The sequence below is a fragment of the Saccostrea cucullata genome, unplaced genomic scaffold (assembly GCF_032062105.1).
Source record: "Saccostrea cucullata isolate Sc308-1 unplaced genomic scaffold, CSIRO_AGI_Scuc_v1 ctg2809, whole genome shotgun sequence".
NCBI lineage: Eukaryota > Metazoa > Mollusca > Bivalvia > Ostreida > Ostreidae > Saccostrea > Saccostrea cuccullata.
The window spans coordinates 40001-61332 of NW_026934898.1; the positions used below are offsets into that span (position 1 = coordinate 40001).

Here is a 21332-nt window from a genome sequence, read left to right on the forward strand (position 1 = left end):
AGGCACACTCATAGGAAACAAGATGTGTTTGTGAAACACTGATGCCCCCGTATGGCAACATAGCAAAGATTATGCTTTTCATAAATGCAAATTGAATTAATTGGTACCAAAAGTAGGGTATTTTCACTGGAAAACAATTGTGAAATTTGAAAGTAAGCCAATGTTAAAGTTTTTAAATAAGTACAAAAATCTCCAAGGTCAAGGTTAAAAGGTCAATGTAATTAGTATCAAATGAAAGGTCTTGCCACATAGAATACTTAAGTAGAGCATGAAAGCCCTAGCCCTAACCGTTCAGAAGTTATGGCCAACGTTCAATTTTTTTTTTAAAAAGTAGGTCAAACTTCAAGGCCAAGGTCAAAGGGTCAAAGTTCTTGTTATCAAATGAAAGGTCTTGTCATAAGAATTAAATATGTAAAGTATGAAAGCACTGGCCCTAACTCTTTAAAAATTATGGTCAAGGTTTGCTTTTTTAAAGTAGGTCAATCTCAAAGGTCAGGGTCAAAGGGTCAAAGTTCTTGGTATCCAATGAAGGATCTTCTCACAAGAATTACGTATAAGAAGTATGAAAGCCTTATCCCTTACCGTTCAAAAGTTATGGCCAAGGTTAAAGTTTTTTCACAAGTACGAAAATCTACAAGGTCAAGGTCAAAGGGTCAAGGTTGTTGGTATCCAATGAAAGGTCTTTCAACAAACATTGCATATGTGAAGTACAAATGTCCTGGTATCTATTGTTCAAAAGATAAGGCCAAAGTAAAAGTTTAAAATTTTCATGTAAAAGTGGGTCAAACTCCAAGGTCAAGGTCAAAAGTCAAATTTTGTGGTACCCAAAGAAAGGTCTTGTCACAAGGAATACACATATGAAATATAAAAGTCATACCTCCACTAAATCAAAAGTTATGGGCAAGGTTAAAGTTTTTGTGGACAAACAGACAGAGACAGACAGAGAGAGAGAGAGAGAGAGAGACGACAAAAACTATATACCCCCGAAACTTCATTTACGGAGGCATAAAAATAAAATGATCAAAATATGAGAGCAACTTTAAGAATCAACTGACGGGTAGACATGGGAACAGTTTGATGGACAGAGAGAAGCTATGTCCGAGGCAGACGTCGACAGAAAGACAAGTAGGAAATCGTTAGTTCTCTCCGGTTCAAATAAATTGATATCTATATCATTGTTGTGTTGAAATAGGTAGATACAATGCATTAAATCGTACTCTCTTAGAGAATTTGAAATTTTAGCATTACATAAATTACCCCCACCATTATTTACTTCATTATCATAGGCATTTTATAACATTCAGAAATAAAATTTAGACAGAAATTAAAATTGTTTATTGTTCTACAAAAACATTTTCACATTACACATACATGTATGACTACGATGAAAAACATGAATAATTATACAATTATTGCTGTTTTTTTTCGGTCAATACAATGATTTAGCCATCTTCGAAGTACAATATTCACATCGCCCTTCGGGCTCGGTAAATATTGTACTTCGAAGATGGCTTAATGTACTGACCGAAAAAACAGCAATAATTGTTTTATTATATGATTCACTGATAAAATTATACAGCTCATTACTTGTTTGCATTTTATTAAGTCCTAGCCAAATACAAGAGAGAAGCAGAATTAAAATGTAAATAAACCTTACCAGTCGTATCAATTTGAAATTTTTTTTTTATCAATTTTAGTTGCCATGAAAAAAATATATAATGTCAGTCTTTTTTATAGGATAGATTTTGAAAGGAAGGAGTATTATCAGGGAAAACTAACTGCCAAAAAGTAAAAAATATATTGTTGCTCAGTAAAAGTGTTGGAGGGGGGTCCCTGCATCCCCTCTTACATTCCTCACCCTAAAATATATATTCGCTTATGTTTTGTTCACATGAAAAACAAGATGTGTTTGTTAAACACTGATGCCCCCGTATGGCAACGAAAATTAAACTTTTCTTAATACAAATTTAATTAATTGGTATCAAAAGTAGGGTATTCTCACTGGAAAACATTTGTGAAATTTGAAAGTAGGCCAATGTTAGAGTGTTTTCAATAAGTACAAAAATCACCAAGGTGAAGGTCAAAAGGTCAAGGTAATTGGTATCCAGTGAAAGGTCTTGCCACATAGAATACTTATGTAGAGTATGGAAGCCCTAACCCTATGCGTTCAGAAGTTATGGTCAAGGCTAATTTTTTTAAAAGTAGGTCAAACTCCAAGGTCAAGGTCAAAGGGTCAAAGTTCTTGGTATCCAATAGAGGGTCTTCTCACAAGGATTAAATATTTGAAGTATGAAAGCCCTATCCCTTTCCATTCAAAAGTTATGACCAAGGTTAAAGTTTTTTCACAAGTGCGGAAATCTACAAGGTCAAGGTCAAAAGGTCAAGGTTGTTGGTATCCAATGAAAGGTCTTTTAACAAAAAATACATATGTAAAATATAAATGTCCTCGTATCTACTGTTCGAAAGATATGGCCAAAGTAAAAGTTTAAAATTTTAATGTAAAAGTGGGCCAAACTCAAGGTCAAGGTCAAAAGGTCAAATTTGGTGGTACCCAAAGAAAGGTCTTGTCACAAGGAATACACATGTGAAATATGAAAGTCATGGTGCCACTTAATCAAAAGTTATGGGCAAGGTTAAAGTTTTTGCGGACAAACAGACAAACAGACAGACAGACAGAGAGACAGACAGACAGACAGACAGACAGACGGACACGACAAAAACTATATACCCCCGAAACTTCGTTTACGGGGGCATAAAAATCATAGTCGTTTAAATAGCTTTCCAAAACAATATGTATCAATTTGGAATTTCCCAATCTATTTTTAGATCAATGTAGAGAAAGTAAATCCTTGTATTGACCTGGACCGTCACGTGCAGGTCAATACAACGTAGTATTTTTCTAACATAGTTGGATCTCAGCCAATCAGAGAGATGAAAATTATTCAATCATATAACAAAACATTTTATAACATAAATTGGAGGTGAATACATCTTTGGAAAGTTTTGCAAAAGGAATACCAAATAGTAGATAATTTAATTTTTAAAAAATGGGGTGTCTAAAAAGATTAAAGGTAATTATTCATTTAGTTTTTTTGAGAAATCATGAAAATAGAAAAATCTGTGTTATGTAAATCGAAATACATTTTTGTGGTCAAACCTAGCCCTAATTCGTATTCAAATGCAAACTTTTTAAACAAACTCAATAACGATTCTTTAACGTCTTCGATAATTTATAACCATCAATCAAGTTCTTGATTTAAGACAATAAGTCCTTACGTACAAAATGATTAGTCTGACAGTATTAATTTTTGTTTGAAAATACACTATAGATGTGAAGTTTTACATTTATAGGGCAAACTTTGTGCTCGTTTTATTTTGAATCAAAGTTGCATTGATAAGAATATCAATTTAAAAAAAAATTATTTCAAAGTCGTAGCCAAGGATTTTTATAATCTTTGTCGTCAGCTAATCACTTTTTTTAGTTGACGATGAATATAGTTTCAGTGCTAATCAAGGCAGTTCTAAATAGAAGAAGAATGTTTATTCACCAATCAAGGGCCCTCGGGGGGCATGAACAAATTATTACAATATGATTACACTGATTACAATTTCATATTATAGATGTATAATGTAATATGACAAGTAATTAAGTTTGACATGGAGAAGTGCAATACCACAAGTTGTATCATCATGAAAATGTAGGATTTGTTACATATTCACAGTACAGTCTCACACTGGATCAAAAGTATAGAAAACCACAGAATGATAAAAAAAAAGCAAAAAAAAAACAAAAACAAAAAAAACAAACAAACAAACAAACAAACAAACAAACAAACAAGAAATAAAAATTATAAATATAAGTTAAATTAAAAAAATTCAAAATTCTGGTAATAATGGCAGTACTCTAATACTAGTACATGTATATAGTGCATCTTGAATACAGAGGACACCAGGGGATGATACCTCTACAAAGCCAGTCTGGTAACCTGTACCCTAAGTACTGAAAGCGCTCAATCCAAAAAAAATCATTTAAGTGTTAATAGAAATAATAATTAATAAGTACTTAGCATATAATTATAAACTTGATGCAAAATAATCTTTTGGAGTTAGTTCAATAGATATTTCACATTCTAATCTGAATACACAGTTGCATACCCACATACACAAACATACACTTACTGTTATACATATCCATGCATACATAAATATTTACATTTCCAATGTCTTTGTCCTAGATAAAATTACCAATTGTAAATGTACTTTATTTCCCCATCAATGTTTTGGCGCGGTTCCAAAAAAACACGTGCAGGGCGGGACAACAGCTAAACAGAAGCAGTGCTTGGAGCACGTGGATTGGCGGAATCAAAGCATCTAAATATAAGGAATAACTGTCAGATTTTTCCATTTTATGAAGATGATCAATCGACTGGCTTGCGTGATAATTTTATGCATAAACGCCTTCGGCGTTTATGCAAACTATCACGCAAGTCAATCGATTGATTACTTCATGAAATCGAAAAATAAGACAGTTATTCCTTAATTATAATTTACATACAAATATATGTATATATATAAACTAATGGTACTATCAGGTATAAATGCAAATCTGTGATCTTGAAGGTAGCATACTATTCATGTAAAGAAAAGGTAACCTGGATACAAAGGGTACCAGGGGACGATGCCTCTGCACAGTCGATATAATAAGTGGAATATATGTATTTATTCCATGAAGAAGATATTGCAAATGTCACGCTAAATAAACATAACACACAATAAGAATGTGTTTGCGAATCATTGATGCCTCGTTTGGCAGTCCTATATCTAGATCAAACTTAGATCATAACAAGGTAAAATAAAAAGTTAAAGAGGTCCGTGGCTGCTCTATACAATCTTCCTTTGATTATTTTCATGTGTGTTGGGAATGAAAAGATTTCACAGTGACTTAGATCAAGCTAATATGAGCGATGGAAATGTTCTGCTTAGTACTTTCTTTTCTTCAAAATCTAATTCATTTCTCTACGCTTTTATTCAACTGTTTTGTGAGGCACAGGAAAAATACCCTGGTCACCAAAATTCGGACTACCGTTTCAGGTAATTTGTCGCACTTTACTCGGTGCAATTCGAACATAAATGTTACATTTGTTTGTCCTTTATTTTGATCTATGTACATATTCTAATGGACCTCTCTAAATATACGAAAACTAATAAAACATGTTTGGAGCCCTTGCTTCTCTTTATCATAATTAAATGACACTTTTTTCCTTTGACTTCACATTTTTTATTATTAAAAAATAATAATTAATAAAAAAAAAAAAAGTGCACGTATGTTTTGTCATTTATCAAGCAATTTTATCAAATCTTTTAATTTTTAAAAACATTTGTTTTTAAATAAACCATTGGCACATTTAACGCGAGTTTTCTCTAAGGAATTTGTTAGAAAATAGGACACCTATTTGATAGAAATGTTGCTATATCGTTTTTCTTTGTCAGAATTCTACAAAATGCAGTGAGGATTAAATGTTTAGCATCTTAACGATGTCTTTCCATGTAAATTTAGCATTTTCAGATATCATGTGGCACATAACATCGATATTTTTTGGTGCCCCCTCAAATTTCAATAGACTAGACTGACTGTTATATTTAAACTTTCCTGTTTTCTTCTAAATTAATTCATACATTTGAAAAGTATACAGTGTTAAAAATCATCTTTTTAACATATTATAGTCATATCTTAAATATGAGTTCTTCGGCGATTTATGTTAAAAGCACAGTTTTTACACACGCTGTTACTGTTATCTTCTTGGCAGAGATCAGTTATAAATAATTTTCTGCTCAATGTGGTGACCATGCTTACTTTAAAAATGATTTTCTTTGTGAAGGCAATAGGAAAATTTATGGGGTACGTTTTTCTGTGTTTAAGACCTCTTTAATGGAACTTTTTAACTGTAAAAAAAATTACTTGAAATGTCTCAACATTTATTATGATACACTGTATGTTGCATTACTTATTAGATGACCCTCATATTACCTACAAATACTGAATATCTAATCTACAGAGAGTACCTACAACCCAGGTTACATTATGGCGAGTAACAGGTTCTATCATTATACTTTTTTATTCCTATTTAAAACTTTGTTTTTCTTATTTCAAATCATTACCATTCCTATAAGCGGATTCCAATAAATGTTCTACCAAGCCCCTTTCTTTTCTACTGATAAATATATTAAAATATCAGTGATGGAGAAACTTCGGGAGCACTGAATAACAATACATGTATATTTGATAGTTGTGTAAATCAGATGGAAATTTGAAATCAGAAATTTTATTTTACTAAAATCAATAACAAAATTCGTCGTTTTTCAGTACTATATAAAAACCATACCCCCACAATGAAGTGAGGAACATTATGTAAAAAAAACCTTAAATGTCTCTATGTACTCTTCTGGAATTTTCATGTATAATTTGACTACAGTAAAACAAAATAAAGCAGTTGCTGTGAAACATTATTATGAGGTCATTATCTTTATCATGTTTATAGTAAATAAAACAAATTATAATAGATGTTAGTTGTTGCTGATGTTTACAAACATTATTTTTTCTATTTGTTAACTATCCACCCTTCGGCCTGCCAGTCCCGGGGGCAATTACCTCCTATCACATCCTCTTAAAAGCCATTCCCGACATACCAGTCCCGAAGTCGACAAATATTCCTATCACATCTTCTGCAAAGCCATCCTTCCCGAGTTATAAAATATCTGGGAACAGCGCAGTGGGATGGGGTTACTGGCTCACACCGAAACACAGGACATCGTGGATCAGTGAATTGTGCTAAGATAAGAGAGATGCCAATGAGGCATATCACTCACCAGAGTCTTCATCAGCACTTTTTCCTTCAATATGTTCCTTTGTGATACTTACTGTAACCTTAACCTAGGTCTAGAGGTCAATATTTGAAGTCATGTTATTTGAGTCTATACTACCTTTAGGATTACAATGCTTTTTGATAAATATGAATAACAATAACTTGCTATTCTTATAGGGATGAATTTCTAAAAAAAAATTATAGATTATCTATGAAAAATTTTGATTGTTGTTCACATCTCTTTCTTACCCTTCCGGAGTGAGGAACATGAGTTCAAGCAAACTTCAATTTCTGTACTTTTGTATGCATGTATTTCTCTCTTAATATGATTAATCATAGCTTTGCTGTTCTTGAAAAAAATCATAAATACTTATGAATTTTCTTTAATATTTTTTTTTTGCTTTATAAAACGTTGACCGACATGTTTAAAAATAAGATTCATAAGGAATTGTAGATTTTTCAATATTTCTTCCTATGTATTGACGGCGTATTGCCAATTAACAATAGTTATTTCCATCCTATGTCGACACAATATCCCGGTGAGCTTGAAATAAAAAATACCACAGAGTCTCACACATCTGTTTCATATTTAGATATTTTACCAGAAAAAAAGACGTAAATGGTTTTCAACGGAAAAAGCTTTATGATAAACGTGATGACTTAAACTTTTCAATCGTCAAATTCCCTTACTTATGCAGCACTATACTTTTGTCACCTGCATACGGAGTTTATACATCTCGGTTGATTCGATACGGAAGAGCACGTCCTATGTATGAACAATTTCTAAAACGATGTAAGTACTTGACAAAGAAGTTGATGAAGCAAGGATATCGGCAGTCTCGTTTAAAGTCATCATTTCATATGTTCTATGGCCTATACAATGACCTTGTCAGCAAATTAAAATTATCATTACGCCAAATGCTGACTGGCGTGTTTCATACTGATTGTTAGGCCATTTACACACTGTGTTGTCAAAGGATCTCTCCGCATTTTCCCCCTAACATGACAAGGAACACACAGCAAGGATGACCTCTCGGCAGGTTATGTACATTCTGCCATAGTACCTGAACCCACCTCTGATTATTATTTTTTTTTTTTTGGAAACCCTTGCTCGCTCTGCTCCTATTTTGTATTGTTAAATGGACTTTCCAGCTTGAATACTGTTCGTTATCTCCATACCTATTTAATTATAAGAAATAGTATAAATTGTATACTTAATATAAAACGTTGATGACCCTACCACAGGAGTCTTGATTTCAACAAACACAAATCTACACTACTGCATACGGATACTTTCATTTAAACATGAATAATCTTGACTATGCTGTTCTTAAGAAGGCGATTTTGACCACCCTTTTTCTTTGAATTTCTGTATAAAATTTGGATCGGACGCGTTGTGGATCCATCGTACCGGGTTATAATTTGTATAGAACTGTTTCTACAAAAATTATTTCTACAAAAATTTCCAAGGGGAAACTTTACTATCTGAGGATGCGTTCATATTATTGAGTAAAATCATGGCTTAGTTGTAGAAGGAAAACATATATGTATTTAGATATTTTAAACCTCCTGCCCTCGGTTTATGATTTGAAGTTGAAGCAACTTGCATTTGTACTATGTAATAACACTTGTAAAAAGGGGGTGTTGAACATAATTAAATAGATTCTTTACTTAAGATTTCTTCGACAAGTTTAGTTGATATAACTCATCGGGAGAAGATGACAATAAAAACGACGACATCGACAATCCAGGTACAAATATTTAAAAAATACTAAAATATTTTGCTCGGGGGGAATTAAAAAGAAGAAGTACATTTAAAAAATCGTCTTATTAGGCAAAAGGTGCAGAGAACATTAATTTCTATATTACCATTAAAGAAAATGACAATGTAAATATTGATCTTACCCTGTGCACCACAGAGAGTCAGCAAAATAGTCCAAGAGAACACAAAAAGATGGGTTGTCATAGTTCTGATCAAAATAAATGAATATCTGTCAGATCTTTTGTAGCATGCAATTTGGAACACTTCCTTCCTGAACCATCGTTAAGTTTTTCATATGCATGAGGTTGATTATGACGAATTGTTTACAATATAAAAGACATGAATAAAGTTGGAGTTCAATAAGTGAATACGAAAATAATCTGATTCCCTTCGTATGAAACAAGAAATGATAAAGTGTTAAACATTAATAATAAGGAAAAAAAACTGAGTCAAATAATATAAAAGGATATTACAACGGACAAGGGATATCAAATAGAATTTAAGCCTAGAAGTCGATTAAACAATACAAATTAGGAGCAGAGCAAATACAAAACTATTTTAAAAATACCAGATGTGGGATCAGTACCATGGAGGAGTGAGTATCCTCTGCTCACATCGCAGCTGCCGCGTGTTCCTGCTCAAGAATTATTTGACTTGCTTATAAAATTGTATTTGCTGACAAGGTCTCTGTATCGACCATAGAACTTACGAAATGATTACTTTAAAGGAAACAACTTATATTCTTGTTCCATCAACTTCTTCGTCAATAATTAACTTTCATCGTTTAAGAAATTGTTTCTGCGTACGTAGAGCAATGTCTTGCTTGTATCGCATCAACTGAGAGATATAAATCCCGTATGCATTCTGAATTGCTTATTCTTTCTAGAAATACTTAGGGTATATTGCAATGTCTTGCTGCTGAGAGATATATATAAGTAAGGGAAGTTGTCGATTAATGTTGAAGTCATCACGTTTATAATAAAGTTTTGTCGTAAGATTACAATTAAAGCCTGTTTCTAGCAAAGTATCAAAATATGTATCTTGAAATTGACGTGGGAGGCCTTGTGTAATTTGAAACATTCTTAAAATCTGAATTAATTTACAATTTAATTTCACAATGAAATGAAATAATAAGGAATCACTGTTTAGTTTGTTGAGTATGCAAGGGGCATCAACGATAGTTGGAAACGTGGGATAATTTATTCATAACGGGCTTCGCCAATAGTGCAAATTATCCCACCTTTCCAATTATTGTTGATGCCCTGGTATATCTTTACTCAACAGACTAGACAGTGATTCCTTACTTCATGTCAAAATTTATCTTCAAAATCTATGCAACTATGCCATTATGAATTGATTATGCACAGAATTATCTTTATTTGACTATTGAATCACAATGTCACTTCAGTGAATTATTTTTATCTTCCAGGACAAAAACTTCTGTCACACACTCGGCATATGAATCCCTGATAAAATATGTAAGTTGGTATAGCAAAACAGAGTGGATTCACTGGCATACATCGTATTAAGGGACATCGAGGGTTTGTACCAGGTGCTAAAATTAAAATAGATGGATATAGTGTGATGTTTTCAAAAAAGCTGATATACTAGTAATTGGGAAAAGATCAATTCATTAATTAAACATGATTATCCGTAAGGATGTTGCTTCTCACCTGGGAGCAATAATTTTACAAAAAAATAGTTTATTAAGCTGAATTTCCTCCTAAAAAAATTTCAACACGTAACTTAATATCATTCAATATTCTTGGCATCATGCAATGATATTAAATGCTCTTTATACAATGCACTTTGTAACAAGTGAAGTTTATAAAGTAACAAAAACGATTTTGGCGTTGGGGGAGTAATTAACTGCTGGGTGTTTCAGAATCTGAGGAACGAACTATCTAAAAGAAATATTTTATAATTTTTTTCACAATATTAAAAGTAAAAGATTGGGTACATGTAATTTGCTGCAGTTTCGCATTTTTGCGACACCTTATTTTTGCGACATAGCTATAGATCTGTAAATCCAGTTTTAATCAGCGAAATAAAATTTCCGCAAATTTTAGTTCCTTGTGCATGTAATTTATCACAAAACAATTATACGTTACAAAAAAATTACGAGAAGAAAAATTCTCATAAATTCGGGAATAAGTTTTTATGATTAAAACCTTGTAAACATTTTATTCACTTTACAATTTGAATGTTTTGGAGGTATGAATTTCCTTAATAAAATGCATTATTCGAAACTGTAGTTTTCTACGCCTTGTTGTAACAAGATATATTTATAACAAAAATATCATTTACATTTTTATAAGTCATGGTATGTGGTCATTCTAGAAATGTCATTTTTGTTTGTAAAATAATTTTTTTATGTTTCAATATCGTATGAAGCTTTATCTATTTTTAATTTACTCGACCTAACTCTATTCGTGTTTAGATTTGTATGCTTGGCTTAAAAAAATTCTTTTTCAAAAAAGGTCTATCATACTATTGACATAATAATTGCAATATTTGTTCAAAAAACGAAATTGAGATTCATGAAGGATATTAATTATAGATAATTAAGATCTTACCCTGCGCTCCACAGACAGTCAGGGAAATAGCCAAGAACAAAAGAATGGGAATCATAATTCTGATCTCAACAATGGATGCTTGTGATGATGAGATCTTTTTATAACGTATTATAGACAACAGACTCCTTTCCTATGCCTTTATACCTGTATTTTCGAATGCCTAATTTATTTATTTGTTTATGGTTTTTAATGATTAATGGTTTACAGAAAGTATTTAATCAATGATGTGAATCAGAAGAAGGAAATATTTCTTCGAAAAAATGTACATTACTTAATGTGAAACATAAGAAAATGAGAAAGACAATTGTATGTCACGTAAAAATGAAATCAGTATTTGGCTCTTGTGTCTTGGTCCCATCACAAGCGTCCCTATGTATGGACTATTTAAACGAACTCTGCACCAATGACATGAATTTGAATTTTAAGCGAAAGGAAAATAGCATGTTGTATTGTTACGTTTCTTTGCGAGATATAAAAAGATTGTACAAGCTTCATATTTAGGTCCTCAAATGGACCTTGAATATAGACCCAAGGGATATGAATTTCAAATATTGGTTTCAAACTATATTCTATTATAATTATATATTAAGGTAATTATATATTTCTTGGTATTATATAAATATTAATTTTACATTGATTTCAATATGTTTTTATTACATCAAAAATTGTGATAAAGGCCATTCAGATGTGTACCAATATGGGATATATAAGAAATATTATCCTGTGGTATCTTGTCCAAATGCCTGGTAAGGTACCCTAATTTTTTGTGAGGAAACTTGTTTAAGTACCTATATTTCAATGACAAATTCTTGGGAAAAGTTATATATATTTTTGAGGAACATGTCATCTGACCTTAAATTATATTTTTTATAGTTAGTTATGTTAGTCATTTCTTTGGATATATAACAGTGCTATATATATATTTCCTCTTTTAATAAGTATTGTATTAATTTCTGACTGTATTGATAAGTTTCTAGAGGTTGATGAATGGGATAAATGAATTTCTGTTGTAATTTTAAAAATTTAATTTATTTCAGTAAATTTCAGTTAATGTTGTATGTTGTTTTAATGTCTCGAGAATAGTTCACTCATATGGAGAGCAGTTAATATTAGGTGCAAGCCAAATATGTATTTTCTGCCTTATAGCAGAACAAACAAAAAATTCAAATGACATTAACCCACACTACTATTCCAAACCTTCCATTACATTATGTCAACTCTTTATGACATTAACCCACACTACTATTCCATTGTGTCAACCTTCCATTACATTATGTACTCTTTATGACATTAACCCACACTATTACTGCACGTGTTAACTTTCCTTTACATTATGTCAACTCTTTATGACATTAACACATCCTACAATTATAAAATATACTTTTCATGAATCTTAGTTTTTATTACTGATGTGAAAAAATTTGTATTGTTCTGTTACTCGGCCTTTATATGAGCATAACGTATTTTCCGCGTTCCGCAAGCACTAAAAATGGCGGGAGAGCCTAGAAGAGATTCTCAGCGATTTGGGAATGACATCTTTAAATGAAAACTTTAAGCGACAAATATTGACAATCTTGAATCAAATATTATATCGTGCAGCAATCATTTTTTTTTCTGTTTATTTTGAATTTTTTTTTAAAGAAAAGTCTTAAACTTTGAAGGACATTGCATTAGTTTCACAATAAGCTTAGCTGAATTAAGTTGAAAACTATAAAGCCTGAGAGATTCTCCGCTTTCCGCCCTTGGTCTCCAACATATACCGTCCCCCTTCCTTTTTCAAGATTCCCATATCTGCCACTGATATGTGCCCATGCATGCTTACTAAGGCATATTCAATTGATTTAGATGAACTGGTCCTAGCCCTGGAATGATTAAAAAAAATTTAGTGACGTAGCATCTTTTTTTGAAAGAAAATCAGGAAAAAAAAATCATTTACCCGAAAAAACTTGTCAAGGAAATCCTACTTTTAACTCAGTCCTATATTTTTCCAGATATATTACATCAGTGGAAACAATGAACATTACATTTTCTTAGTAAAGTTATGATTTGATATTATGTGCCTGTAATTTGTCTAATAAGTGTCATTAAAAACGGTCATCAACATTCATTATGTACTAGATATACAGCTTTGAGACAATGTAAATGTTTTTTAACATCAGCTAATGAACTTTTGGAATCAACATGATAAAGGGTTAACACAATATAAAGATATTTTTCAATCACATAAGAAAAAGTTGACATAACGTAATTATATATCCACATCACGGAATGGAGTTTTGACAAAATGAAATAAAAATGTAATATAAAGATATGTTCATATTATGTTATACCCTTTTTACACCACGTAATAAAGCACTGACATAAAGGTACGATGTGTTCACCTCACATCATGATGCCCTCGCCGTAAAATAAAGATAAATCCATATCACGTAATAATGCTTTGATAAAATAGAAATATACACTTTCAAAAAGGAATGGGCTTTTGACTTCATGTAATGATAAGTTTAATTATAAAACACAATTTACTTGACGTAATGCAATTTTGACCTCACATATTAAAGAAATGAAATGATGTAAAGAAAAATTCATTTCATGCAATAAAGTTTTAACACAATGTAAACACATTATCACTTCACATAATGATTTTTTTACTTCAAGTTATGAAGTGCTGACATAATGAAAGGATGTATTTACTTCATGTAATGCAGCATTGACATGATGTTAAGATATATTTACATCATCTCATAAAAAATGGACATAACGTAAAGATATGTTCACATCACGTAATGATAAATTGACATAATAAATGCATAGTTGTATGCTATAAGGCAGTGATGGCGTTCCATACTGACATTTTAAAACCAATTTAACTTGATTTTAATAATTTATCGCATTATTTGCTTATTGTAGTTTAGAATTAATGCCTTTAATATATCTTGAAATATCACCTTAAACCTTCAAAATCAAGGTCTATCACTAGTTAACAGTATGTAATAATTTCTGAAAATATATTTTCCTTAAATCGTTAAACGTACAGTATTAAAGCTTAATTTCATGTCAAAGGATCAAGAGAATGGACACAGTTTCACTTGGACAGTTTGATCTTGGATCTGCACATGTCGACATCTTCTCCATGAGAATCATTAATTTTTTAACACATGTATTTATAAAAACCTAAATGCTTTGTTGGTACTTACTTAATGTATTCACAAAATAGTCGCTTCAATAAAGAAGACATTTGGTCTTTTGCAGACATTATTTTGTAAAGTTCAACTAATTATCTGAATAATGATGATACAACGTATGAAAGTTTCAAATCGATAACACTACTAATTTCAAGAGTTGTTCTTTTTCTATCTTGAGGGGGGAAGAGATATACGGGTCAAGCTGTGCCACCACTGTAAACATATAGTATTTTTATAATATTTTGATTGAAAAAAATTATCACAATGAACATTTTCTCGTTTCCTTTCGATTTTTATTTAAAAACAACAAACAAATTAAGAATGTTATTCATATGTTCTTTCTTCGTATACTCAAAAAAAGTTTACTTATACTTGCATGTAATTGGCTGTATTTGCAAGAAATGTGACATTTGACCCTTAAGAAAGTGGATAAAAATTATGCCCTACAAGCATGAGATAATATTCAATCTCTAGATTTAATCATAAGACAGTCAAATGTCCTATTAACATTGATTAACACAATCGTTACATGAAGATATTTGTGATTCATTCTCATGGTGAAAAGTTTGTAGTTCGTAATATCCTTTAGAAGTATAATTATACATACTCACTAACGTAGACAAACCACAGAAGTAAATACCCTTGACGCAATAAAAATGTAATTGCGTAGTATAAGAAATATGCGTACAATGTTATTCCAAATTACATGTATATTAAATAACAAAGAAATACACTTTTCATAAGTACAATGGTAGTTTTCATATAGTTGATATGCTGTTCAATTCATAGTAGCATCAAATGCATGTTCTAATCCTAATGAAAATCCACCAGCTTTAAAATGCTGCACATGCAAATTGAAATTAACCCATTACTGTAGAATGAGCAAAAAATGAAAGGATGAAATTTTATTATAAAAAGTATAAAATAAAATTACATCCTTTTTTGCTTCTAAAGGTGAAAACTAAAAACATTTTTGTAGAGATGTACTCTCACAAATTATCTTAAATATGATTCAAAATATAATGTATATATATGCATAAGGTTTGTATATTTACTAAGAAATTTAATATATATTTCATTCAAGATTCGTATAATATCAATAAATAAATTATTTGATTTTCTGAAATAGAAAATAAATATAAAAGCACAAATTAATAAAGCATCTTTCTATCTTCAAAAATTAAAGATTATTTAAATGAATCATTTACGGGGCCTCTTCTTCACAATTTAATACAAAATGTAGTATTTGTATTGTGGTCAATTCGATCTTCCAAGACTTAAGAAATTCATAGGCATTTCTAAGATAAAAGTACATTAAACTTTTCCACAGTGTATAATCCTCAGTATCGATATTATGATTTTGAAATAACACACATTCTATCCTGTTGTGTTAAAATTTTAACTAGGAACCTTTGTCCCTTTTCTGCTGTCTTTGACACAGTTTAAACTATCCATTGATATAATTCAGCTAATGGTATACCATATACGAGGGGTTATCAAAAAGTTCGTGGACTGAGGCTATAAAATTAGTACTATGTAGTCTGTGCTCTCAAAATTTATAAGGAACATAAAACAACAAAAAATCAAGAAATGTTGAAAATTTTAGCTCGATGCATTCATTATTTGCCAAATCATTATAAAATAAAAATAACATTATATGATCACCTGGCGCTGTCTTTTATTTTCACGACGTCCGACAACGTCATTGTTTTGCAATGTCCGCTTCTTCTACCTCATACACTTTGTTGAGATTCCCTGGAGCTGAGAAAGGACTTAAAGCCGTCTTGTTTATATGACTTTACAATATCATGAACAGTGGCCTTCAATGAATATAATATTTCAAATGGATTAATACATTGGGAGAGACACACATATTTTGCTTTTGGGAGTTGTATCTACAACACATGATTAACTCATTTTTGACGGGATTGATTTTTCACACCTTGACTGCAAATCGACATTAACTGTGTATCCCTTTACTCTCTGAATCTATTTTGACATTAAAAGACAAGTACTTTATGGATGCATTTTACTTCTATGTAGCCAGTTTCAACATATTTTAGGTCTATACTATTTTTTTCAGGGGCAAAACATAATATAATGTTGGACGGAAATACGTCATTTTCAAGGCCTCATTTGTTTAGATATTCCGTGTAAAATTTCATAAAATTTCAAAGAACGTTCAGAATTAAGTGAAAAATTAAGTATTTTATAGAATAATTGTGTCACAACACATAACCGAATTAACGGGATTTTTGGATGTCAAATAATCACATCAAATGAGTTTTTCTCAGTTACACATATGTCGAAAAAACTTCGTTTTCGAGGTTGCGCCGCTTGGACATACCATTGCTTAGAAAAACATTACTAATTTATTAAAAAATAAAATTCATGATTTGTGGTTTATTCTTTGGATAGAAAAGATGATGCTAACTAGATATTTCAAAATTCATTTATGTACCTTGAGCGGTTTTAATTTTATGGCGCTAGTCCACGAACTTTTTGATAACCCCTCGTAAAAAGGTTTCATGATTCAGATGTAATGTTACTTGTTTCATACATTACTTCATAACATTTGAGAATCAATTGGATTTAAAATATCACTTTATCGGGACGGTATCCGTGACTGAAAATGAAAAGTTGACTGTTATATGTACATTGAAGAGTTCATGCAGTGGTTTTCTGGTACACAATTAATGTCTTAAATACCCCTGCATATTTTGTTTTCTTATCACAGTTAGAATGACTTTTATCCCACCATTCAAATGCTTGTGACTTTTTCAGACATACAGTCATGGTAAATATCAGACGCTGAGGCAGACTGGTCGTTACTTTTTCTAAGTTTGTTTATAAGCACAGTAGATGTATGATCATACGTGTCGTCAATCTCCACTCCCTGTTTACTCTCCCGAATTACCTCTGCCTGACAGTGGTCATACAAGGCGTCTGTTTCTTCATCGGCTTTCCGCCATTTTATTTTAAAAGAACTCAGGTGGTCGTAGTCGCCATTGCGAGTTCTCTTCAGGTCAAATCTTTTATCGTCAAATCCATCTTTAATCTCATCGTCAACGATTCCGTAGCCATCCTCATCAAAATGCATAGCTAAACGTTTGCCATCGCAGAATCTTCTTAAAGTCGTGTCCATGTGATCTAAACTTCCCGACCTCGAACTATCTGAGTGATTGGTGTTTGTCTCCACGGCATCGATGGCAGTATAAGTGATCTCTTCGGATGGGACGAGAATGTTACTCGGGTGATATTTAGAACGGCCATATCTCACTTCCACGGATGTTGTAGTGGATGCAACCTCATCAATTTGTTCTAGGTCAGGAGAGCTTTGCACACTGCGAGTTTGGCGGTTTCTTCTAAAAAATAATGCAAAATGTGTAAGAGAGTACAAGCTTTACATAAAGGCCTAGGAATATAGATATGACCTTATTTTGAAAAAAAATCACTTAAAAGTATTCAACCATGCGGAGAAAATAGGTCAGATCACCAGCACCAAAGCATGTCTAGTAGAATGCATCTCTACAGACATTCATCAAAGCTGATCACTATTGATATGCAGTTGAATTACTTGTAAGTGGTTTTGTTTTATGAAATTTATCCTGGTGGCATTGTCACTCATAATGTAAAAATATCAAGGACACGAAAAAACAGCTCTGGTAGTGTGTAACCCTACAGCAAAATGGAGCATGTTGGGATAATAATCACTATGAAATAGGACTGCTCACAAAAGCTTTGTAATTCAGTCTTTCTCGGAAAACATATGCAGATCCAGCATACGAAACAAATCTGATAGTATACATTCCTAGACGCATTATCCATGCTAGCTTGGACAACCTTTGGCTTAATATACAGATATTACAAAAAGACTTGATATTAACCTTTACCCAGTTATACTCTCTCAGTAATTGAATGAGGAAGATGATAATGACGAACTGTGTTCGATCCTGAAAAAAAATCTACAAACAGTACAAACCTTTTAACAGGGCATAAAACACAGACCCCAGGAAATTTTAAAGATGGGATCAGATGCCAAGGGGTCCTATGTTTTGATCAAGTAAACAAAACGTTCCGTAGTTTAGTATGTTTAGTGTGGAAGACAGACTAATAAATGGTATGAAACACATCAGCCAAAATATGATTGACCCAATGATAGGTTTCAAGAAGGACATTATTTCGACCAGAGAAATTACAAAATACTGTCTCTATCTTTGTTTAGAAAGTCTTTGGATTCATATAAACATGCTCCTGACTCTCGAATAACTTTTAGACATGTCAACACCAAGCAAGAATGTTCTTCTGTATGCTACATTCTACTATGCCTGATCCATCATCGATGCGAGTTCGATTCATTTTCATGTATGTATATACAGAATATAGGTGCTTACTCTGACACCGATGATGTACATGTAGCGTGGGTATGGGCAGCGGAAAGGACAAAAATTACCAAAGTGAGAAAACAAACAAACATTTTAATTTCAATGACCATAAAAACTTAACAAATGATAAACAATGCATAATCAACAGACCTTTTCGCAGAACAAATAAATTTTAAAGCAAAACCAACAACCATGTACGTAACAAACATATATGAATGCAAAACGAACGATTATCTTTGCAGAACAAACGCACATAACAAACAAAAAAAAAACTTAACAAACGTGAACTTACAACTATTTGCAAGCCAGGACGAAGTGAAATAATCTAGACAAGCACATTTCTCAAATGATATACAGTTCACAAAAGCGCAGCATATTATTGAAAATCTTGAAAGTATGCAGTTGATATAAATGTACTTACATATGTTTTCTTTTAGCGATAAGCAGGAGCAGTGCCAGAACTGCCACAAAAAACGAGACGCCTCCCACTGTTATTGGCACTGCAATGAAATTCATACTACTTGTAGGATGTTGATTACAGATCTTATTTTTAAAATACTTTTTTAAAAAGATTGATTGATTGATTGCATGTTGTTTAATGTCCCTCTCGAGAATTTTTCACTCATACAGAGACGCTACCACTTGCCGGTGGAGAGCTTCTTTTGTTCTATACTCGGTACTCAGGGCCATTGAGCACCGAGGGATCTTTTTCATGCTAAAAAGAACAACAATTCATGTACGTCGCCTTTCCTCACCTAAAAGGTCCCTGTTTGGCGATCCATCTCCACCATTGTTAATGTGGTCTTCGATCGTATCGTCGGGTTTACCGACCGGAACCGGAAATCTTGTTGTGGTTTCTATTGGCAAAAACATTATTTTTCGAGTTTAATATTAAGATCGAATACAAAATTAGTATGAGCTGCAATTTTGCGTAAAAATTTCTGTAGTGTACTTGTAGCTTACTTCTTTGAAAGATATAATATTCAAAGATAGAAACATTATTTTTTTCTTACAATTTAAATATTCATTTTTTAGACTCACTAGTGGTTTCTCTTGAGACGGCTTCCGTGACGTCATTCCCATTGCCTCCAGAATCTCCTAATTTTACAATTTTGAAAGTGTTTGATGTTTTTCTAGATGATACAGTAGTTGGTTTTGTGGAATCTTCTGTGAGGAAAATAATTATATTATTATATAAAAGAATACTTTTGTTATAGACTGAATAATTTACAGGACTTTCAAATTAGTACTCCATGAAAACAAAATTTTATAATAAAAAAGAACTGAGTTTGTCTTTTTTTCTGTTAATCATAGTTGCCAGGTGTTCACGTATGGTTTAAGGGATTAGCTTAAGTTTAAGTGTTTTTTTTTTTTAGATTTATTTACATGTATATAAATATGTCAATATAATTTTATCTTAGTCATAAGTCGCATTTTGTTTTCATTCCCGCGCCGATGACACGAGTGGATGAAAAAAGCGTGCATTGTGACGATGACCTAAAGCTATTTATCAAAAAGTTTTTAAGTGAGGCTATAAAATTAACTTACTGTGCTTTCAAAATTTATATTAATATAAAACAACAAAAAATAAAGAAATGTTGAAATTTTTAGCCTGATACGTTCATTATTTGCCAAATTATTATAATATGAAAACGACATTATATGATCACCCGGCGCTGTCGTCGTTTATTTTCATGACGTCCGATAACGTCATTGTTTTTTCAATGTCCGCTTCTTATAATAACTTTTTTGATGAGAAGGACGGACTTAAACCCGCCTTGTTTATATGAAGAGCAGTGCCTTCAAGTTTTTCCAAATGGATTAATACATTGGAGCCCTTAATTGTCAACATATTTTGCTTTTAGGAGTTCAATATCTACAACACAATTATCAACGTCATTTTTTTACGTGAATAATATTTCACACCTTGACTGCAAATTGACATTAACTGTGTATCCCTTTTCTCTCTGAATCTATTTTGACATTAAAAGACATTCCTTGACATATTATCCTGTAGCCACTTTGAAATTGAAATATTCAAAATTAAAATAAAATAAAGGTCCCTCTATGCCAGATTAATCATTAGTTTATTAATTTTACATTCATTCTATAGAATTATGTATTTCTTCTGAAAAATTCAACCTTTAAGTTAATAAAATCCTTTAAAAAAATTTTGTGTGATTTCTTGTGTTTCGAGGTTGCGCCGCCTGGACATACTCAACTGAGCTGAAATTCTAATTTATTAAAAAATAAAATTTAACATTTTTCTAGAAAAGATTGAAATATTTTAAAATGTTTGTCTAAAGCGGTTTTAATTTTATGACTGTCGACTTTTTGTTATATGTATGGTGACTGCAAGCTTTCCACTATTCGTGGTATCAAAAAACACAAGCGATTTTTAAGCAAATTTTCTGAAGTTTTCTTGAGTGAAAGGTATTAAAGTTTGTTTTACTAAAGAGTTGCGCCTTACACATAAAAATTCGTGAAACTGGTGGTATCCTTTAAACACTTCTCAACAACCACAGGAGTAAAAAACATGAAACTTTTGTGAAAACTTCAAT

The 21332-nt window shown here is 31.8% G+C and overlaps 2 protein-coding genes across 2 annotated transcripts in view; both read right to left on the reverse strand.

Moving 5' to 3' along the window:
- Positions 1-8845, reverse strand: part of LOC134241507 (uncharacterized) — a 16143-nt gene extending 7298 nt beyond the window's left edge. Inside the window, exon 1 of the mRNA XM_062723550.1 lies at positions 8769-8845. Coding sequence (XP_062579534.1) covers positions 8769-8829 — 61 coding nt within the window. The 5' untranslated portion in view covers positions 8830-8845. The remainder of the gene's footprint in view (positions 1-8768) is intronic.
- An 8148-nt stretch (positions 8846-16993) lies between these two features.
- On the reverse strand, positions 16994-20014 carry LOC134241503 (uncharacterized; the record flags this gene model as incomplete). Its single annotated transcript, XM_062723547.1, has 4 exons — positions 16994-17751; positions 19193-19271; positions 19527-19628; positions 19813-20014. Coding segments are annotated over 4 exons (987 nt in total), but the record flags the coding sequence as incomplete, so codon positions are not given.
- Between the last annotated feature and the right edge of the window lie 1318 nt (positions 20015-21332).